The following is a 23,202-nucleotide window of genomic DNA, read 5'->3' as shown; positions in this document are numbered from 1 at the left end:
CCCAGGGACAGCCCTCCCCCCCTCCCCCTACAACCTCCCACACACTCCCATTGTTAGGAATCCCATAAAAACACAAAGCTAACTGTAAATATATGCAGAGGGTCTAGGCCAGTCCCATGCAGGCTCCCTGATTGTCACTTCAGTCTCTGTGAGCCCAGGTTAAATTGACTATGAATTTTCTTGAGGTGTTCTTGACCCCCTCCGGCTCCTACAATACTTTCCATCTTCTGCAGGATCCCAAGTTCAGGCTAATGTTTGGCTGTGGGTCTCTGCATCTGTTTCTATCAGTTGCTGGATGAAGCCTCTCTGATGATCATTATTCTGGGTGCCCATGAGTATAGCACAATATCATTAGGCATCATTGACTTTTTTTCCCTGGATGTATTTAGTTCTATACAGATAGAACTAAAGGCTGGGCTATCTAGCCTTTGGTTCCTGGACCTCCAGGCAGTGTCAGGCGTGGGCTCCTTCTTGTGGCATGGGTCTCCATCTGGCCCAGTTAGCGGTTGGCCACTCCCACAGTTTCTGCACCAACTTTACTTCAGCACAGCTTTCAGGCAGGACAAATTTGTAGGTCACAGGTTTTGTGGCTGAGTTCGTGTCCCAGTCCCTCCTCTGGAAGTCCTATCTGGTTACAGGAAGTGGCTATTTCAGGCTCTGTAACCCCCATTAGTAGGAGTCTTAACTTATACAAGGTATTTCTATATGCAATGTGTGAAAGTGAAAATCGATAAGCAAAGGCTTGCTAACATAGAGGAAGAGCTGTCATCACCAGACGAAAGGGAAGGAAGTCTCAGTGACAAGCTGGTGAAAGAATGGTTGTCTCAAGGACTCCCGCGCCTGACTCCGCCGGTCAGATGATGGTCTGGCTGTTCCCACTTGTCTTCTGCCTTGGCTCAGGTAAATGTCTGTGGACACTGATACTGTTGCTGTGTGAGTGAGTCCCTTCTTTGGGACAGCTCACTCAGTTTAAGTCATCTAGATCGGGCTGACTGCCTGGCTCTCTGTCAGAGACTCAGGAAGTTCAAGGTGGTTCATAGCAAACCGCTTCCCTCAGACTGCCAGAGGAATGATTTGGGGGCAAAATTTCAGCTGGGCCTGACGGAAAGGGAGTGTTTTCTGAGCATGTTTCCATGAGTCTTTTTAAGTCAGAACTGTTTGTGGTACAAAAGTAAGTTTAAAGGGGGAAAAAATCTTCAACATTTTAACTGCTGTGATACTGGGTAACGTCAGGGGGATTCGTTGTCTTTTCCGAACTTCACTTTCAATCAAATACTGAAAACCCAGCACTGCAGTTAGGAATGGATTGGCTGGGTCTGTTTCTTCTCCCTGTTATCTGTTACACAGAGGGCAAAAAGGCTCACATCATGTTTGAGAAGTCTCAGGGTGGCATCTGGGCTGTAGTGTAGTGTTCTCAGAAAGGGTACCAAAGGCTGCTAACTCAGACCTAGCCCTGGAGGAGTTCACTGAAAAAAAAAAAAAAAAGCTAGCATTTATTTTGCTCCAGAAAATGGGCTAGATATTAAAAATGCATTATGTTTGGAAGTCTTATGGCATGTGTATGCATTTGTTCTATTAATAGCTTCATGTTAACACAAGGAACTGAGACTATGATAATTTAAGTAACTGATCAAAAGTTCATTAGCCAGCAAGAGGCTGAAAAAAACAGTTGACTAAACCTGTCAGTAATACAAGAAAAACTGCAGACATAGAACTAACTAGATTAATTGACAAAAGAAGTAAGAGGAAAGGAAGATTCATTAGGTCATTTGATAACCATTCATTAAATGCCTACGAGATAGGCTGGAGTAGTTTCAGGAACTACATCAGGATCTAAGTCCACAAAGTTTCTGTTCTTAAGGAATTAACTTCTTGGCAGGGAAGATAAGCTCGAAACAAATAAAACGTGCACTGGCTAGCAACAAATAATTTTGAAGAAATGAGTGAGAAAGAGAGAGAAAAAGAGACAGATAGACAGACAGACAGACAGAGGGAAGTCCCATTGCAGACAGGACAGTCAGAGATAGAGACAGGGGTAGGATGGAGGCCTAGCCACGAGGAGGAAGGTCAGCTCTTCTTTGGATCTGTTTTATGATTCAGTGCTATAGCTGAGAGGAGATTCCTGAAAGCAGCTAGAAACTGAGGCACAAGGCTAAGGCTGAGAATAGAGACTAAGTCAAGCTAGGAAGAACAGAGGAACAAGGAAATACATACAAGATGCAGAGAAAGATGAAAATTATTGTACTTGCATCTGTGTTATCACTTCCTGACCTGGGATCAAGCAGCAACTTGAGTTTTTCACATTTATCTCTGTAAACTGGAAATTTCTGAGAGTCCTCTTATTAAAATCCCTCCTCCGTATCTCTGTGGGTTCTTCTTATAACCAACCTGTGAAATATGAGGCTCAGTCCCCATGTGTGGTTGACCAAAGAAGGTGCAGAGCCTAAGTAACAAACAGTTCACTGCCACACAGCTGTGGGGGAGGGTGTAAAGTACACAGTTGACTGCATCTGCAGGAGACAGATGCAGGTGGTCAGAAACCTCTCAGTGGAGCAGAACTGTGGTTGTTGGGGTGGAAAGTGGAGAGTCTGGTTCTAAGGTAAAACTAGGCAGGACACCAAAAACAAGGGGACTGCTCTGGAATGGTGGTGAGGAAGAACTTTCTGGAATAGGTGAAAATGATATGCGGTTAAGTAGGGAAGGAATCAAACACAGCAACATGAGAGGGAGAGGGAAAGGGTTAGGAGAAGAGTTTGGAGTGAGTGAGCAAAGACAAGACCACTGTAGCATGCAGGTAGGACAAAGATGCTCTCCCAGCAGATGGAGAGAATGACTCACTACAGGCTGTCAGGTAGGTGAGAAACATCCTGATTCCATTAGGAAACTTAGTTCAAAGATAAATCATGTTGGAAATCTAATCTTATTTCCTTTTGTGTGCATATATGAGCATTTACTTATTCCTGTGTGTTTACAAATGAATGGGGGCAGTAGGGGGCATCCATTGAGTGGCTTTGACAGCTGCTTCTCTCTCTCCCTTTGTTTTTTGAGATGGGGTTCTCAATGAACCCAAAGCTTGCTCATTTGGCTAGGCTGACCGAACAGTAAACCCTAGGGCTCCTCCTGACTCCCCAGGGCTCCCCCTGCTTCCCCAGGGCTCCTCGGGGCTCCCCTTGCCTCCCCAGGGCTCCCCCTGCTTCCCCAGGGCTCCCCCTGCCTCCCCAGGGCTCCTCCTGCCTCCCCAGACCTCCCCCTGCCTCCCCAGAGCTCCCCATGCCTCCCCAGAGCTCCCCCTGCCTCCCCAGAACTCCCCCTGCCTCCCCAGGGTTCCTCTTGCCTCCCGGCTGGCCAGCCACTGAGATTACAGCACTGGCTTTGCATTACATTCACCAGGCTTTGGACTTGGGTCCTGGGAATCTGAACTCAGGTGGTCCTGCTTGCATGGCAAGCACTTTGCCAATTTATGCATCACCCCAGCTCCCTTCATTCCCTTTAATTCATTTCCTTGGGGGCAAAACCAGCTTACCATGTGACATGACAGTTGTACTCTTTGATGTACAGCAGCTGTAATGACCAGCACAAGACATGCACAAAATTAGGCTTAACAACATTCTGTCAAGGAGATGGAGACCAATCAGGCCCATCCCTTGCCTCAGGGACTTTTAAGTGTTTAATGGTTGGTTGGGGAGGGAGAGATTTTTTTTTTTTTCCTCAGTGATGTAGCCACTTGTCAGATGTCCTGGCGTCTGTATATAACCCCTTAACCCATGCTCCTGTAAGCAACCCTAAGAAACTCATTGGCTCATCAGAGGAGAAAAAGGAAAGAAAAATAGAAGGCGGGTTAGTTTAGAAGGAGACTAACAGGAGTGGGAAGGGGTCAGAGAGGGTACTGTGGGTAAATATGATCAAAATATATTAAAACCTATTACCACATATAATTAATAGGTTTTTTGGGGTTTTTTTTTTTTTTTTTTTTTTTTTTTTTTTTGAGACAGGGTTTTGGAGGCTGTCCTGGAACTCTCTTTGAAGACCAGGTTGGCCTCGAACTCAGAGATCCGCCTGCCTCTGCCTCCCGAGTGCTGGGATTAAAGGCGTGCACACCAACCCCCGGCTATGGTGCATGCTTTTAATCCCAATTTAAGATACTGAAGCAACCTGGGCGACACAGCAAACCAAAATAGAAAAACAATGGTTACAAATGAAATGAGCTCCTTGGTGTATCTCAGCTACTTCTCTATTCTTTCTACATAGGAATTTGTGAAACGTTAATGTATTTATAACTTGAGGGTTTTGTTAGGCTGGAGACTCTGAAAGGAAGCTGTAAATATCTGCTTTTCTAACAAACTCCCAGGTACTTATCAGGGTTGCCTGCCCGTGGACCACACCTTAACTATCAAGGTTCTGAACCTCAGTCCCACAGAAATTAGTGCCAGAGGAAAGCAGGAACTAACTCTTTGGGTGGGTATGAAGGACGCAGATACCGGTATCGGAGGCCCAGGGAAGAGCAGGGGCTGGATGAATAGGTAAAGGAAAAACACGTGGGCTGGCTCTGAAATCTCCTTCCCTCCCACCCTCCCCTCTTCTGTCCTATCTTCTTCCATTTATTTTGCAGCTAAGGATCCGACCTAGAGCCTCGAGCGTGTTATCATTCTACCACTGAACTACACCCGCCGCCCTGGTTCTGAAATTTTTTGAGTCAAAAGTGTGTATGATTCTACTGCTAACAGGTTGTTTTGTTGTCTGATGCCTCCTGCCCCCACCCCGCCCGCGCCCCTGCCGCTGCAGTACGGTTATCGTTTCTTTAACAACCATCTGCATGTTCAAATGGCTGTTTTACCTCATCAAAGACAGGGTGCTGTTTCACATGTTGTTATTATGCTCAGAGACACATGACTTTCCATTGCTCAGACTCTGTATTCTGTCCCCACTGTCATCTCCAGCCTTCCGTGCCTCACACTTCTCCGCTTTGGGTCCCTCACTCCAGATCTAGCTCACGTTGTTTCCTTTGCTCACCCTAAGGCCTTTCTTTTTGTAGTTTCAAGATGAGATGTGCATGGCACGTGTGCTGCAATCATCGAGTCTACTGGTTCGAAATATCCATCGCTCAGAAAGAAAATTCCAGGCTGGGGATGTAGCTCAGTCAGTGGTGGAGTTTTTGTTTTGTGTCCTTTGGAGCAAACCCAACACAGAGAGAAAGCTGTTCTTCACCTCCCGTTTTCCCATATCTTCCTGTCCCCATCTCCTAAACCAACCCCGGTATACTTTCTGCATCCATTGAGCAACTAAATGAAAGCGTACAATGGCTGACCCACTGTGTCTCATCTAACAGAATGATAAGGATCTGCTGCTAAGATACTGTTTTCTAGCACTCTTTGATACACTTTTTTTTTTTTTATTTTGACATAATATTTACCTTTTTTACTTTTCTTTCATTACTTGTATTTTTGGTATCAGATCTAAGCATCTATTATCAAATATCATTAACTGATATTGCTAAAATCATTAATAATGACCCCTTTGATTGTTTATAGTTCAAATCCAGAGCTTTATTGCCTGCTAAGAAAGTACACTGCCACTGGCTGTATCCCCAGTCCAGCCCTTAGATTTTCTTCTACAAATTTTATAGATTTAACTCTTACAGATACTTCACATAGTTTGAGTTTTGTTAAGATAGGAATTCACCTGTAGTCTTGACTGGTCTAGAACTCGCTATGTAGACCAGGATGGACTGGAACTTATAGAGATCTTCCTGCCTCTGCCTCCAAATGTTGAGATCAATGGCATGTGCTGCCACACCCGGACATAATTTAAGTTGGTGTGAGAGGCAGGAATTTAGCTTCATTCTTTTGTATCTGGATATCCATTTGACCCGGTGTCTTTTCTTTTTCTTTAATTTTTCACATTTGGAAATATTTAGCTGCCTGAGGGTTATTGTTTTATAACAAAAAGTTTTGGTTTTGTAAACCAAAGTTTTTTCAGTTTAAAAACTAAAAACAAAATAATGAAAATATTATGATAGGAACTTGCATATATGACAGAACATGTCTCATTTGTCTTCCTAGGTCTTGATTATTTCACTCAGGAAAATTTTGGTTCTACCCATTTTCCTGAAATTTTCATAATTTCATTTTTCTGTATAATTGAATAAAAATTCTATCATATATATGTATGACATTTTAATTATTCATCTATTAATGGTCATCTAGGGTGAATCCATTTCTAGCTATTGTGAACAGAGCATCAGTGAGCCTAGCTGTGTAGGTTCTCTATGGTAGGATGTGGAATCTTTGGATGTATACCCTGGGGTGGCATTGCTAGATCATCGGGAAGTCCTATTTTTCATTTTGTTGAGTATACATTTACATTCCCACTAATATTGGATGAGGGTTTCTCTTTCCACACATCTTCACCAACCTTTGTAGTCATTTGTATTCTTCATGTTGACCATTCTGATTGGCCTGAAATGGAAACCCAAAATGGTTTTGATTTTCATTCCCTCATGGGAGAAGATATTGAACACTTTTTAAAGTATTTATTAGTATTCTGAATTTCTTCTTTTGAAAAATTCTCTGTTCATTTCCAAAGCGCCCATTTTTGATTAGGTGGTTTGGTTTTTGATGTTTAGTGTTTTTTATTTTTTTAGTTCTTCGCATATTCTAGGTATTAATCCACTACTGGGATATATGACGGGTAAATATTCTCTTCCATTGTGAAAGCTGTTTTGACATTTGATTAATAGACTCATTTGCTATATAGAAACGTTTATTTTCTTTGAAAGTTCCACACATCTACACAATGTTCACTGGTCACATCCATTTGCCGCGCCCTCTCTCCCATCTCACCCCCCACTTTACCTCCCTCTCAGCTTCAGGTTATTTCTTTTATCTAGGCTGCCCATCAATGGCCCTCTGAGTCCAATTAGTGCTGCATGGCAGTGTGTGGTTATCCACTGGGGCATGAGCAACCTATCAGCCACATCTCCAAAGGACAGTGACTCTCCCTCGACAGCCATCAGTTGCCATTAGCCCCTCTGATATGTGTGAAATTTTGACTGCCTTCTCTTCTGCAGGTAACCCCAGTTGCTGTGAGTCGTTATATACAACATCCCTTTGATGTCTAGAAGTCAGTTTTTCACAGCTCTTGCATTCTTTTCTCTCCCTTTTCTTTGAAGTCCCTGAGCCTTAGATGGTGAGAAGTTGATACAACTGAGCACCCACAGTTGTTTAGACCCAGTACTTTGGCCAGTCATGAGTCTCTGTATTAATTACCTGTTGCAAAAAGAAGCTTCCCTGACCAAAGTTGAGAGCAGCACAAATCCATGGGTATAAACACAAATGTTTAGAACTCAGTTTGGGAGAATGAACATTTGGCAAAATGCTAGCAAACAATAGTAGGTTCCCTCTTCCTTGTCCAGGGCCTATGATTTCCCCCATCAAAGTCTTCTAACCATGTGAACATACCAAGTACAAAATCTTTCCTGTGGATCAGGCCTTACATCTGGTCAGAAAATAGTTACCCGCCCCCCCCTTAACCTTTCATGCTATAACTGAACCAGAAGGCATATCTTGCCCACATATCAGCATTGCAGCAAACAGGGTCCAGCAGTGAGAGAGACCATTGATATCTTTTCTCCCCTGGCAGCTTGCACAGCACCTTCTGGCACTATGCAAGTTAGCCAGCAGGAAGAGAGTGTCCCTGTAAGATAGCAGTTGATTTCTCTATGTCCTGGATTCCAAATGAGTGGTATTTTGGCAATAGGGTCTTACCATGTTGCTATGGAGGACAACCAAGAGCAATTTCAATAGCCAGTGTAATTGAGGCTCCTCTGGGGCCTCCCTGACAAATAACTCATATGGGGTATCTGCCTGAAACTGAGCTGTTTTGTGGGGTGTTGTTGCTGTTCTGTAACCCACTGAGATGCCTGCTGGGATGTTGACTGACTTTGTTGGCTTGATCTTGTGCAGGTAACCATGAGTGAAACTGTAATGTCATGCCTAAAGTCAGCATTGCATAGCATCCCCTCAGCATTCTCTGTCTCTTATATTCTGTCCACATCATCTTCCCTGATGGTTCCCGGGTCCTGTGGGGTTGAAATAGATGTCCTATTTAGGGATGAGTCTTCAACAGTCCCTTACTCCCACCATTTGACTATGAGTCATTGCATTAACTATTGCCCATGACAGAAAAAGCTTCTCTGGCCAAGGTTGGTACTAATCTATATACCCCCTAGCTATGTTGTTCTTTTGGATGTTATTGTAAGTGGAATTTGTTTTCTATATTTCTTTTCATTGCTAGTGTAGAGAAATACAAACACTAGTTTTTCTTGGGGTTTTGTTTTTGTTTGTTGAGACAGTTTCTCTTTTCGTAGCCCTGGGATCCTGGAGCTCACTATGAAGACTAGGCTGGCTTTGAACTCAAGGATATTCACTTGCCTTTGCCTCTGAGTGCTGAGATTAAAGTCATGAGCCACCACACTCAGCAAAACTGGGTGTATAACCTCATAGTATTGTTCGATTCAGTTTGTTAATATTTTGTTAAGTATTTTTCCACATTTAGTCCAGAAGTGACTTTCAACCTATAGGTCACAACCATTGGAACACACATATTTCCAATGGTCTTAGGAACACCCAACCATAAATTTATTTTTGTTGCTACTTCATAACTGTAATTTTGCTACTGAACAGTATCTCAGTTCCTAAGACCTTTGGAAATATGTGTTTTCCAAAGGTCAAAGCCCACAGGTTGAGAACCACTGGAGAGTTAGGATTTTTGTTTGTTTGTTTGTTTTTCTCTTTCCTTACTTTTCTTCCCTGATGTTCTTGGCCTTGTTAAATTATTGACTTAAGATCTTCCTTCTTTCTTACTGTGAGCATTTATAGCTATAGATGCTCCTCTGCTCTGTGCTTTTGCTGTATCCCTAGGCTTTAGCCTGGTGCTTTCATGTCCACAGCACTCAGGGTACAGTATAAACCCACTCTGGTTTCCTAAGTCCATTAACTGTTTTAGACAATGAAGTCTACCGTCCATATTATTTGTGCATTGTTTTTGTTTTTCTTTCTGTTTTGATTTCTGATTTTAATACATGGTAGTCAAAGACGAGTTTTTCTATTATTTAAGACTTTTAGAAGTTTTTGAAATTTGCTTTGTGTCCTCACAAATTTGCTTTGTGTCTTCAGTCTGTCTTGGAGAATGATCCAAGAATCATTCAGGACATCTCAGACCAATTTGTCTTATAACTTTGAGATCAAGGTATTTGAAGTGTCTAAATATCATCCTTTACCTATAAATCTCTTAAGCCTCATTCTTGCTTACCTTGATGGCAGAAGAGACCCCCTCCATTCAAAACTGACACCACGCTTGTGTTCCTGTCCCCACTTGGGCTTCCTCCTCAGAAACAGCCCTGTGTTTTATCCATTCCTTTCCATCATACCTTTAACACCCTTCTCCATGCACTGTTCCCTTTTCTCTAAGTTTACCAAGGGTTCTTGTTATCCTAATGACCACCTTTCCTTCATCCCATATCCACCTAAAAGGTCTGCTCTGTTTCTCTTCCTCCTTTGGTACACTCGCTCGGTAAATCAGTCTCTACTTTCTTTCACTCTGAATTCATTGCCTGGGAAATAAAACATCCCACTGTATTCTTTTGGCTATGAACAGACCTAAGACTTCTAAGTTAGAAACACCAGGGTTTCTTGTGACTTTTGGTTCCTTTTCAGAGCTATCTTCGGCCTGCCCATGCCTTATCCTTCCTGAAACATTGTTTTCCGTATACTTTTCTACTTGTCCAAAGCACATTTACTAATACTTTACAAAGTCAATTCTCACTGTTCAAGTGACCCACTAAGACTTTCTGCATTCTAATTTCAGTCTGAATAGCTTTCATTGAATACTCTGAAGCAACTTCTGGAGAAATAAGAAGCTAAGCCAGACATTATTCATGTTCCCAGAACATGTCATCCATTGGGTGAAACATAAAAAGTATGGGATAATGTTCCCTGGTTTGATATCACCAGAGAATATCAGCACCCTCTCCCTAGTCCAAGTGGTCCTCCAGTGGTTCGTAGAGTGCCAAAGGGATGCTTTCTATGCATCCTCTCCCGCCAACATGCCAAGTAGCCTGCCACAGTCAGAGCCACCATGAAGTGTCTTTCCAAGTTCTACTCTTCTATTCTGACTCTACTCTTCCATACTTACTGCCAGCAGAGTACGTGGATGTCCCAGAACATTAGTATTCATACCAAAGGTGTTGGCACAGAGTGATTAAAAACATCTGCGCCCAATCCAGGAAAAAAAAAAATTCTGTGTTTCCTCTGGGCCAATCTACCATCACCTGGTGGTCTTTTGGATATGCTCAGTGACTTCTGATCTTCATGTATTATAAGCTTGTTGACTCAAATCTGGTTTTAGACCTGCAGGGAACTGCTACTGTTCCTTCTGTCCATACACCTCTCTGTCTTCAACACAACTCCCTTCTCCTCCCCCTGTACCAGTGAAAATGCCCACAAATCAAAGCAGAGGCAAACAGGTATTTCAGCAATCTTTCAAAGCAAAGTAACAACTTACCATGTAGAAATGAAGGGGAAAGTATTTCAAACAGAAGTGACATAGTACAAAGACAGCAGAATCATCAAGGAAATTTACAAATCGCTGAGCAATGGGAAAGTCCCTGTTGTTATTCAAAATCTTCCTACAACATCTTGTTTTTCAGCTTCTTCCTTCATAACTGTCCCTGGTCCATCATTCACTATTTGTGCTTCCACAGAGCACAGACATACCTCCATCAATTCATTATTTGTTGACTTGAAACTGTGCTAAAGCAGTAAGAGTACACAGGAAACAACGTAGGTGGTATAAGAGTGGTACTAAGACAATACAGAGGCAAACCTAATGCCAAGTCAACGCCTACCCACCACACCATAGCTACTCATTCACCTGTCAGTCTTCTCTGTCAGATAGCAAACCAGCGAATCAGGACTATCTTGTTCATACATATAACATATATATTTCCCAGATCCAGACCAGAAGCAGACATATGAAGGGAAATCAATAATATAGTCTGGATGCCATGATTTCTAAATTTCCACCCATTAAATTAGCACAGAACTAAGTAAATCATAGAATGCATTTGACTAAATGCTCTTTGACTAAACTAATAATCCAGGCATGGTGACACATGCCTGTAATCCTAGGCCTTGGGAGTCTAAGGCAGAGGATTGCCAGTTTGAGGCTAGCCTGGGCTACATATAAGACCTTGCCTCAAAACCACAACCACAAAAAAATCGAATAATTTTGATCAATAAAATCAAGAGAACTTAAAGAATATGCTAGGCAGTTGGAGGAAGAGTCCCTGCTAAGTCTTAGGATTTCTGACAGTACAGACCTGTCTTACTTGGTTTTAATTTGAAATAAGCAAAATACTACTTGAGGGAGCATTTTGGTCTCAAGACTTTGCTTGTTATACTTTACTCATGTGATTCTGAGAGGACAGAGAGGTCAAGATGACAAATGGCCATGTGTCGAAAGGCTGATGGGAAACACAGCGCAGGAGGGGATGTGTGGCAGCAATACAGATGTGCCTGGAAACCGTATGGCAATTCAGGAAAAAAAAAAAAAAAAAAGCAGAAGCGTGAGCTGGTGTAAGGGCTGAGTAAGTGTCAGGATCCTCTGGGCCACCCCATAAATACACACACACATGCAACTCTTCCCTAGAAAATTAGAGGCACACACCCCTTCCCCTCGCCCCCAGGAAAGCTGATGTCACAATCAGGTTTATTTGTTGACTGATAGCAAACATTTCCACAGATCCTATCATGTGTCAAATACGGTGCTGGAATATGAGAGTAATCACTGTGAGACCAGCAAGCAGAGCTCTAGAAAACAGAGTAATGCGGGCTAAGAATTTGGCATTACTATGAACATAGTTGAGCAAGTGTCCTTGGGATTGGTATGCATGCATGTGTGTGACAATCGTGTAGCTTGTCTCTTAGTGAGGCTTCTAACAGTGAGAGCAGGACCTCTCCCGGGCACTTACTTGCTTTTGGTAATCTGTTCCCATGTTGAATTACCTGGCTGACGGACTTTAGGAGAGGAGCTCGATCCTGCCTCACTTGATGTGCCATGCTTTGTGCAAGCCCATGAGAGGCCTGTCCCTTTCTGAATGGAGATGGAGGAGGAGTGGATGGGGGAGAGGGGGAGTTGGGAAAGGGGAGGGGACAGGAGGAGAGGAAGAAAGGGAAACTGGTTGGTATGTAAAATAAATGAAAAAATGTTATTTCAACAAAAAAATTTTTAAAGAATTTGGCATTGATTCTAAAGAAACATCCTCTTTAAGAGTTGTAAGTGATAACCCAGCAGTTAAGAGCATGGACTGCTCTCTCAGAGAACTCTGGTTTGATTCTCAGCACCAACATGACAGCTCAAAACTGTCTGAAACTCCAGTTCCAGGAAGTCCAACTCCTTTTCCTGGCTCTGCTATTTTTCAGATGTACAACCAAGGAAAGTTAGTTTAACCTCTCTATGTCTCAGTCTCCTTATCCATAAACAGATTTTTTTATCTGCCTCAAAGACAGTTACCAACATCAAATGAAATAATGCAGGCAATGAACTGCATATGCAGTAAATCCCTACTATCGGCTCTCTGGGTTGCAAAAGCATGCTACATAGACAGACACTAGGTAAATTATAAATGACTGGCTTGACAATACTGCCATCAGCAAAGACTTGCGATTGTTGGAGCTTATGTCAAGGGGTTAATAAAGTTCCTTATCCCTCTCACAGATTGGTGCCAAAAAATTTCAAAGACTGAGGTCACAAAAGTATGACAAGCCAGAGTGGAAGCAGACCATGGGTCGGGATCACCTAACTAGACCAATTGCCTATTGACCAAGACTGCCAGACTTTGCTGGAGGTGGAGCTACTGGGTGTGTAAATGCCCACCACAACACTTCTAGCCCTTTTTTATTCCCTCCACCACACCTCTGGCTTTCTTCCAAAGAGCTTAAACAGAATGGCAGAATTAAGAGAAAGGATACAGGAATGGAAGGTTAGCGGGACAACTTTATAGCCTTCTCCTTCTGCGTTTACAGGGAATGAAGTTCCACAAAGCAGTCAAAGCCCAAGGGTGGTGAATGGTGTTCTAGGAGAGTCAGCAACTCTTCTTCTGGAGCTTCCTGCAGGAAAGGAGGCCAGTCTCATCATCTGGCATCACAAAGGAGAAGCATCACAAGACACTACGATCCTTATCGTCCAGCTCAATAAGTCTAAAACTCCACGAATCATCGAATCTGATCCAAAGAGGGGAGAGCGACTGAGCATCATCCAGTCCTACTCCCTGCAAGTCAACAACCTCACAATGGCAGATGCAGGACTGTACAGAGCACAGATAACCACAAAAGACCCTACACCGGACTTCTCTATTTATAAACTGAGGGTCTTTGGTGAGTCCAAATACATCATTTAATCACATACAAACTGAAAACAAATCCAAATCACGTATGTCAACGCTACGTACCAACAACAGTGCAGTGTAGCCTAGTGATACCAAGGATGGCGTTTGGCATCACCATGAGGTCCAGAAGTAGAACAGTTTGATGACACTGCACAGCTAAATAGCAGCTGGGCTGAGTTAGAAACTTACATCTTGTGGCTCTCTTCACCAGTCACCTCACTTCCCCTTTCAACCAGAAATGAAGAGTTAATGGAAGCAAAATACTGAACTACCACAGGCAGTGAGATGGCTCAGTAGGTAAAGGTGATTGCTACCAAGCCTGACGACCTGAGTCTGATTTCCAGGGCCCAGGTGGAAGGAGAGAATGAACTCCTACAAGCTGTCATCCGACCTCTCTATGCACTCATGTACACAGACACACACAGACACACAGAGAGAGAAAGAGACAGAGAGACAGACAGAGAAACAAAAGTAAATAGTTAATTTAACTAAATTATTAGCTGGTCATGATGGTATACACCTTTAATCCCAGCACTCTCCTGGGGCAGAGGCAGGTGGATCTCTGTGAGTTCAAGGCCAGACTAGTGAATTCCAGGACAGCCAGGGGCCTACGTACAGAGAGCCTGTCTCAAAACAAAACAAAACAAAAAACCAAAAAATAAATTAAAATTAAATGTTATTACATTTTTAAAAATAAATATGTGAATTGGGTTCCATACTAGACAACTTTAAAGACCACTCAGACTCTGTAATTTCTATTCACTGAAGAGTCCTCAAGGTCTAAAATTCATTTATACTCCTATGGCTTAAGATGTGGAATTCTTTTAAAAGGCACCATTAAAATAAAATGTCTCCACAAATTGGTTACCCTGTTACCTTTATATTCCCCGCATATTTGATGACTTTGCCTTGTCATGCTAGTCAAAGTCATATCACTGAAAGAACATAACACAGAACAAGTAAATAGGACTGCTATAAAAAGGGTGTCTGGAAATTTTCTGAGCAGAGGATTCCACAAAAAAGGGGGCCAGGTAGCCTCAGAAAAATGTATTTGCTTCCTGAAGTAGCCAAAACAAAATTTCACAAGTTTCATGACCTAAATAACATAAATCTACTCTTGTGAAGTTCTAGGTATGAACAGAAGGCCATTCTGCTCTTTGTGTCGCTGCTTCTGATTATTATAGATTCCTTGGTGTTCTTTGGCCACCTCTTTATGTCCTGTCTTCTGTCTGTCTCCAATGTCCCTTGGCTCACCTCTTAGCTAGACACTTGTCATTGGAAAGTCAGGGGTGACCTTCTCAACTAGTTTATAGAAAATTTGCACAGACCCCTTATTCAAGTAAGATAGCATGAGTCTGGAATTAAGATGTGGGTGTCTCTTTAGGGCTGTCCTCATTCCAGACATTCCAGTCAGGATCACCTGGCTGGTTTGTGATCTTCAAAGCACTACCAGATTTCTGAAGAGAACTGAGATGCATGCAACAGAACCCCTGAGAATAGATGCTGCCTGCCAGGCTCTATCACATGTCCTGGGACACCGTTCTTCTGACACTGTTCAGGACACCATGGCTTCTACAGCAACCAGGCTCCTTACACTTATTGATAACCCATATTCAGGGCTGCTTGGAGCACCTTCCCTTCACAGACTCATACACACAAAGATATGTGAGCTGTGCCCCAACCTTTTCCTCACCAGTAGAAAGGAATTTCCAAGGATGAAATACAGTTTTTGTTCCTCAGACACTGACCATACACTCTGTGTTAAGAAAGAGATAATAATCCAGGCATTGGAGGCGCACTCCTTTAATCCCAGCACTTGGGAGGCAGAGGCAGGCAGGTCTATGTGAGTTCAAGGCAAGCATGGTCTACAGAGAGTTCCAGGACAACTTCCAAAGCAATACAGAGAAACTCTGTCTCGAAAAACCAAAAAGTAAAAAATTAAAAGAAAAGACAGAGATAATCAAAATTTGATAATTTCCAATTAATCGGGAGTAACCCACTAGAGTTTAGTATTGGATATGAAGACATGTTATACCTATTCATTGAATAACAAGATTTATTGCCATGGATAATGTACAAGGCAGTCTGCTATGCAACTAGAAAACATCAGTGAGCAAAACAAAGGCTGTTGCCCTCATGAAACTTACAGTATGCCGTGAGTGCTAAGGAAAAAAGGATTGGAGCATCAGCAGTGCCAGGGAATGGGGCAGAAAACATGGTGCTGGGGACCAAAAATAGGCTCTTGAGCAAGCTAGGAAAGTGCTCTGTCTATCACTTAATGTACACCAGGCCCAAGGAATCATTTTAGAGGAAGCGATCAGAATAGGCCTCATTGAAAACATGACCTGACGTTTGAGTCGACATCTATTAGTGTTAAGAGAATAGATACGCAGATATCTGGAGGAAGAGCCACCCAGAACAGATAACAAAGTTCGTGTGTGCTCAAAGAGCATCCCTCAAGAAGACTTGACATCAGTCCTCAGGATCCATATAGACATCTGGAAATGGTGACAAACATCTGTAATCCCAGCTCTAGGGAGGAAGCTACAGGAAAACCCCTGGAGCTTGTTGAGCAGCTATGCTTGACCAACTGGTAAGCTCCGGGTTGAATGAGAGACCCTGTCCCAAAATATAAGGCAGAGAATGACAGAGGGAGACATGCTGCATCAGCCTCTAACCTCCACATGCATGTGAGCATGAACACACACACACACATGCATACGCTAGCATATGCACACACCGAAAGAAAAGGCAGGAAGGTAGGATGATGAGCAAAGCCATGTGTAGCAGACTTTGGGGGGGGCCACCAACCAGCTCCCAAATCATGACTTGGAGACTGATTAGTAATTATGAATGCTCAGCCTTATCCTATACTTGTCCCGCTCTGGTAACTTACATTTTGCCTCAGGGCTTTTAACCTTTCTTTCCTTCTGTACATCTTGCATCTATATATACTTCTTGTATCTAGCCTACTGGCAGTTGCCAGACTAACTGACTCTGCGAATCTCCCTCATTCTCTTTTCTCTTCTCTCTCCTCTGTCAAGCCTAGATTTTTTTTCCTCCTCCTTAGTCTCTCAGCCTGCCAGCCCCACCTATCCCTCTCCTGCCTACCTATTGGCTGTTCAGTTTTTTTATTAGACCAATTGGGTGCCTTAGTCAGGCAAGGTGAAACAAATGCAACACATCTTTACATCATTAAACAAATGTAGCACAAACAAATATAATACATCTTTACGCCGTCAGCAAAGGCAGCAGAAACAAATGGAGCACGCCTTCCCATAGTTAAAGTCATAGTCCACAGCAGAAACAAATGGAGCACATCTTTGCCTAGTTAAGCTATTTCACAACAATCATGTGTCCTGGTTTGTTTGTTTGTTTGTTTGTTTTTAATGTGCATTGGTGTTTTGCCTGCATGCGTGTCTATGTGAGAGTGTTGGATCCTAGAGTTACAATCAGTTGTGAGCTGCCATGTGAGTGCTAGGAATTGAATCAGGACCTCTGGAAGGGCAGTCAGTGCTCTTAACCACTGAGCCACCTCTCCAGCCCCAGCCATGTGTTCTTAACTACAGTCTTTTTACACAGAACGACTGAGCAACTTGGAAATTACCAATCATACTCGCCTATTTGAGAATGGGACCTGCGAGATCCACCTGACCTGTATTGCGGAGAATCCAAATCAAACAGTCTCAGTTGGGTGGAGGACCTCAGGAAGCATCTCTTTAGGGGAACCAAATCTCACTGTCTCCTGGGACCCGAAGAATTCCAATGACCAGAGTTACACCTGCCAAGCTGAGAATGCTGTCAGCAATCTGTCTGTCTCTGTCTCTGCCCAGAGTCTTTGTAAAGGTAACTCCTGCCTTGGGTCTTCCTGGAAGCTTCAAGCAGCTGTGTAGTGTTATAGCATGGAGTCACAGCCTGTGTGAGGGCCTGCACAGTGGCAATGGGAGGAGCCAAACTCCTGCAGAGAGAAGGACAGGCAGGCTCTAAAACTATGCCTCTCATTAGTCTCCCTCTTTCCCTCCTCAAGTCCTCTTCCTAGAGCAAAGCCTCAGGAGCCAGAATGGCTTTCTCCCTCCCCCAAGCAGACCCTACCTGTCCTGCCTCCACAAGGGACCCCAGAAAGCCTGACAGGGCCCCAAACTGGGAGTATAAATGGCCTTACCCAGCCCCTGAAGGCAGCCCAGAAGAGACTCAAGAGAGGCCTAAAACAAGTTCAAAGGAGCCCTCAATGTTTTTAAAGATTTTATTTATTATGTATACAACATTCTGTTTCCATGTATATCTGCACACCAGAAGAGGGCACCAGATCTCATAACCGATGTGGTTGCTGGGAATTGAACTCAGGACCTCTGGAAGAAAGGGCAGTGCTCTTAACCTCTGAGCCACCTCTCCAGCCCAGGAACCCTCAATTTATGTATCCTGAGAAGTTCCTCTTCTCTTTTTTTCCTTCTTCTTTTCAGGTGTTTTACCTGAGAAAAATCTACAGTGGCATCAAACATTTATAATTATTGGTACCTTGCTGGCTATAGTCGTTGTGTGCCTAGTCATATGTCTTTGGAAGAAAAGAACAGGTAAATTTTCCTTCTGCCTTCTTCTATCTCTAGAACCGCAAGTGTTTAGGGTCTGGGGCCTCTGGCTGCCAAGGGCCAAGGGAGGGTGGACACAATCTCTGGCTAAATGAATGCATTGGGATGACCCCCTGGGGTGGGGCAGGCTTCTGTTAATATTTCAAGAGTGGTGTCTATTGAGAAAAGCAGGACACAGCTTCAGGGTACACTTGCTCAGCTGCCCTTCATTTGGGACCTGTTACCTGTATCCTCTGGAAAGCCACCTGTTGGGGGAGGAGGGAGAAAGACTTCCCTCACTGAAGTCATGCATTTCAGCTTCTTGCTTTTCTCTTTCAGGTTCTCTTTTTTTGGCTAGCCAACATCCAGGTGAGCATCCATGCTCTTGATTACAGCAGACAGGAAGGGATAAACCAAAGAGGAGAGAGAGAGGGGGGCTGGCCAGAGGGCTGAACAGTGAGAAGGAGAGAAAGCAGAACATGGCTGTTCAGCTGGACCCTATGGTGTCAGAGAGCCTGGTTTGTCACCATGAGACCTGTAGAGTTCCTCCCAAGCATGTAAGGGGCACCACGGTTTTCTATAGCAAGGTCAAGATCACTTACTTCCTTTCTGAGGGAGAAAATAAGTCCCAGTGAAAGGATCCATGAACCATCCACTGTCACCCAGCTGGTTTCGAACAGAGATAGGACTTGAGCATGAAGCACTCAAAACCAGGCTCCGTGACTGTACCATGGATGTTCAGCCAAGGTTTAAACCCCAATAGATAGACACCATTGAAAAAGAAGGTGTGATAAAGAGAGGCTAATGCACACTCATTTTCTAAGTCTCACCCGGTGGGTGATAGTTTCAAGATACCATTGTTGAAGAGAGGGCACAAAGTCAGGGGTCAGAACACTTGCTTTCCAATTCCTGTCCCACTGCTTCCTGAGTGGCTTTGTATAGGTCTACTGAGCTCTCTTGAACCTGTAATTCTTCATCTCTAAAACAGTCAAATCTGTCACACTGCCTGTGAAAACGGTGTCTCCAGAGATCCCTTGGGTGGTGGTGATCTTTAGTCCATCATGTGTTGAGCATGAGGGAGTCACTGAGACTGTAAGTCATAAGAACACCGTTCTTATGAACAAGCTTGAAACAACTGCTTTGGAGATAAAAACAAAACAAAACAAAACTCTAGAGATCAGCAAGACGCAAGAGGGAAGCAGCCCTGTAGTCCCACCACTGATAGCCATACCTTTTTTGTGTTAACCATAGATTCCTCCCAGAACACAGATACTCCAGGCTCTCCAGGGAGCAACACTGTGTATGCACAGGTCACTCATCCAGTGCAGGTAAGTCCTTTCCACTCTGTCCCCCACCACTGTTATTTTACGATTACTCACAAACTTGTCACCATAATCATCCATTATTGGAGAAGGCAGCCATAGAGCTGAGCATCCCAGTGTCGGCTATGATCACCCCTAAGGGAATGTTCACTCTTACTTGATTCCTAGTGTTCTTTAACTGTTTAATGTTCCAGTAGATCTTATCCTTTCTGGGTAGGGACAACCTGCTTGAAAGTACAAATTAGATATCCTCCCTTTCCCTTACTTCATGTAGCATGACACTCAATGAACACAGGAATAGATCAGAGGAGATTATACCTAGGAGGAGCTGTCATCCAGGTAGAGGGGTGCTAGGAGACCCTAAAGTGGTCTCTCAAAAGACAAGGGGGGCAAGTATCATAACCCCTCCACAATGAAGGAAACTAAAGCAAGGGGCTCCCACATAATACGATGGCCTTGGTCAAGCTCCAGGCAATCCTCTTTCCCACCACCTATGATTGAGACAATACTGGGGACACTTTTCTGAATAACTAAACAGACTGGAGAGCTGGTTCTCGTGTTTTCTGAAAAATCAGCCAAAAGAACATGGCATTCTTCAAATGGCCCAGCTAAAAGTCTTGGATTCCCCAAGCAAACACTCCTGGCCAAGCTCATCACAGACTTTGTGAAGTTCCTAAAAGAGAAGACAATAAAGGGTATTCACACCACTTACTCAATTGCCATTCCCAACTCCCGCTGGGAGCAAGCTCTCCAACAAACCCAAAACACTAATGGCTAGCCCATTTGTCAGCTTCTTTAAAAAAAAAAAAAAAAAAAAAGCATTATACCTTGGAGAGTTTCTAGGGCCTTAATTATTCTCTAAATATTAAAACCAGGAGTTTCTATACTTCTAGTTCCCAACCATGACCACAAAGCAGTGACTGGGCCATTAGAATAACAGGGATAAATGGAGCAGGCAATGAAGATGGCTCCAGTTATAGCTAACAAAGACTGGGAGAAAAGATACGATGCAATAACTATCTGGCATGTAATTCTCACAGACAGAGGAGAAGCAAGCATAGAATCAGATGCAAGACAAGGATGTTTTCAGCCCCTCACACATGGCCACCTTTCTGTTGCTCTCTAGTTGGGACCTTGGGATTGACGGGATGTTGCTCTTCTATTTAGGCTGCCTTTCTACTTCTCAAGAAATGTTGCTAGAACCTCACAGATTTAAACTGGTAGAACTAAGTCCCCACCTACTCTTGGCATGCCACTTCTTTCTCATCACACTGTCTCCCCCACAAAAATATATGCATGCACGTACCTCTTTTGTCTCTGTGAGAGCCAAATGCATAAAATTCTTTTTTTGTTGTTCTTTACAGGAAATGGAAATCCCAAAATCTATAAAAAATGATTCTATGACAATTTACTCCATAGTTAATCATTCCAGAGAGGTAAATGCATGACTGTTCTATCTTCTTTTATTTTGTATGAGTGAATGAATATGTGTCTAATGTATGCCTGTGGTTTGTGCTTATGTGTGTGAAGATGGGAACCGCCCCATCAGTCCCCTCCCCTACCATTCTCTATCTTACTCCATTAAACGGTGCCTCTCACTGAACCCAAAGCTAAACCTGTGGCCAGAAAGCCCAAACAATCTCCCTGCCTCTGTGTCCCTTAAAGTGCTGGCATTACAAGCATATGCACAGCTTTTTACATGGGGAATGGAGATTTGAACTCAAATTCTCATCTTGCTCAGCAACCATGTTCTTGCCAGCCCCTATGTCCTTGTATTTTTTTTTTCTACTCCTCTCCCAAACCTACAATTTTGCAAATAAAACAAAAGGTCCATTTTACAGATATTTAAATACCACTAGAAAAAAAAAGAAAGTCTTGGGACAAAATATAAAAAGTTATCTTGAGGCTGGTGAGATAACTCAGTGGGTAAAGGGCAATTTTCACCAAGCCTAATGACTTGAGTTCAATCCCCAGGACCCACACTGTAGGAGAGCACTCCCACAAGTTGTTCTCTGTTTGTATGTACATACATACATACATACATACACATACAATCATACATACACAAACATACACAAACACAATAAATAAATAAAGTGATGAAATTTTAAATTATCTTGTTTTAAGATCACCTATTATAGTTAACCTACTTGTTTTTTAATGTAATCCTACTTGAGGCTGTCAATAGCGCTACTCTCTGGCCAGCAGGGCTTTCATGTCCTCTCTGTAGCCATGGAGGGTAGGCTACGGCCTATCTACTAACCTACTTCTTTCTCTCCTCATAAAACAAGCCCATTGCTCCCAGGATCAATACTCTTAAGGACATCAAGTAAGTTGGTGGAGGACTTTAAAGGAATTCAGAAAGAACACATCTACTGACCCCTCGGAAGTGAACAGAGAAGCCTGGTTTTCTACTGGCAATGAAATCTGGATATCCAGGGTTATCATGTCAAACTTGATCCTGCATGCATGGGTCAGATGCTTGACGAGTAGCAAGGTCTCCAATGTGGAACCCCAAAACTGCTTTCCAGTCCACTCCAGGACAAATCCTGCTTTGGATAACACACCTACATGTTGTTTTCTCTTTGGTAACTAAACAGAGTTTTGACCAACAGATTATAATTCTGCAGGTAACGATGTCTCTCCTTCTAGAAGGCAAGTGAGATGTAATTGGTTGGAGAGAGAATGTGACTTTTGGGTTAAGTATGTGGTGTCTGGTGTTGGATGGGCCCACACTCTACAAATCATTGACTAGACAGGTCTCCTGGGATGTTTCCTATTGTTATTGGCACTTGAATCTCATAGCCAAAAATAATAACAGGATAGCAAGGAATTGATGTCATCCCTGATTGCAGCCTCTCTATCACCAAGCCCTTCAGCCTCTACTTCCAAAATATATTAAACATTATCTATCTCTTTCCAACTTGTAGACCATGGCTCTAGGTGCAACCCTCCCCATCTGGAACCTGAATACTCCAACAACCTCTAAACATCTCTTCTAGTTTTTCTCTTGTCTCCCTGAAGCCCACCACCCAAAAGACCACCAGCAAAATATCCCTAGTATAGATCAGCCCTTTCTCTCACCTGCTCATAACCGTACAGACTCCTCATTGCATTCCGTGTGAAAGCCAGTCTCCATGGCCCAGGATGGTCTGACAGACAGTTCCCCAGACTCTGCTAGCATCACTCTCTCCATTCTCTATTTGGCCTCTGTGATCCCTCAGTTCCTCTATGAGAGAAGAACAATCTCCATATTACAGTTATTTACATCTGCCTCAAGGCCCTTCCTGTCCCTGTAGGTTCCTCCTATCTTCAGAAGCTAAAGTGTTTAAGTAGATATCTAAAGATAGGTGGTGGCGCACACCTTTAATCCCAGCACTCAGGAGGAAGAGGAAGTCGGATCTCTGTGAGTTCCAGACCAGCCTGGTCTACAGAGCGAGTTCCAGGACAGCCTCCAAAGCCACAGAGAAACCCTTTCTCAAAAAAACAAAACAAAACAAAAAAAAAAAACACTTTAGCTTCTGAAGAGATCTTCCCAGAGCACTCTACCTGAAGTAGGTTTCTTTATCATTCTCTTAAACCTTTCATACTGTTTATCATGTCATTGAATATTTATTTTTATTTTTAATATCTGTTTCCCTCATTAGAACATAAATTAGTGGGATCAGAGACAATAATTATTTTATTGATAGTACATTGTGTTAATTAATTACACTGTGTTAATTAATACCTAGCACATTATAAGTGTTACAGCAATATTTTAATAAATGAATGCATATGTAATGGGTTTGTGTGGAAATTAAATAAGATAATACAGTTGGCTCTGAAACTGTGGGTCAACTTCTCTGTATTCTATCAACTACAAACTGAA

General features: G+C 43.0%; 1 protein-coding gene across 1 annotated transcript; it reads left to right on the top strand.

Moving 5' to 3' along the window:
* Positions 1 to 654: 654 nt before the first annotated feature.
* Positions 655 to 23,202, top strand: Slamf6 (SLAM family member 6). Its single transcript, XM_027418963.2, has 8 exons — positions 655 to 900; positions 13,083 to 13,433; positions 17,027 to 17,290; positions 17,905 to 18,015; positions 18,349 to 18,378; positions 19,261 to 19,337; positions 20,696 to 20,767; positions 21,623 to 23,202. Exons 1-8 carry the CDS (start codon positions 816 to 818, stop codon positions 21,662 to 21,664), a joined length of 1,032 nt encoding a protein of 343 aa, XP_027274764.1. The 5' UTR covers positions 655 to 815; the 3' UTR covers positions 21,665 to 23,202.

Source organism: Cricetulus griseus, chromosome 5, assembly GCF_003668045.3.
Source record: "Cricetulus griseus strain 17A/GY chromosome 5, alternate assembly CriGri-PICRH-1.0, whole genome shotgun sequence".
Taxonomy (NCBI): Eukaryota; Metazoa; Chordata; class Mammalia; order Rodentia; family Cricetidae; genus Cricetulus; species Cricetulus griseus.
Note: the sequence above shows the minus strand (reverse complement) of the source record. Positions and strands in the feature narration are given on the sequence as shown.

Excerpts from the sequence above, each read along its gene's own strand:
- Slamf6 (XM_027418963.2), top strand. The coding sequence starts at position 816 with ATGGTTGTCTCAAGGACTCCCGCGCCTGACTCCGCCGGTCAGATGATG. Across the intron at positions 901-13,082 it reads TGTCTTCTGCCTTGGCTCAG|GGAATGAAGTTCCACAAAGC; the intron begins GTAAATGTCTGT and ends CTGCGTTTACAG. Across the intron at positions 20,768-21,622 it reads TAGTTAATCATTCCAGAGAG|CCCATTGCTCCCAGGATCAA; the intron begins GTAAATGCATGA and ends TCATAAAACAAG.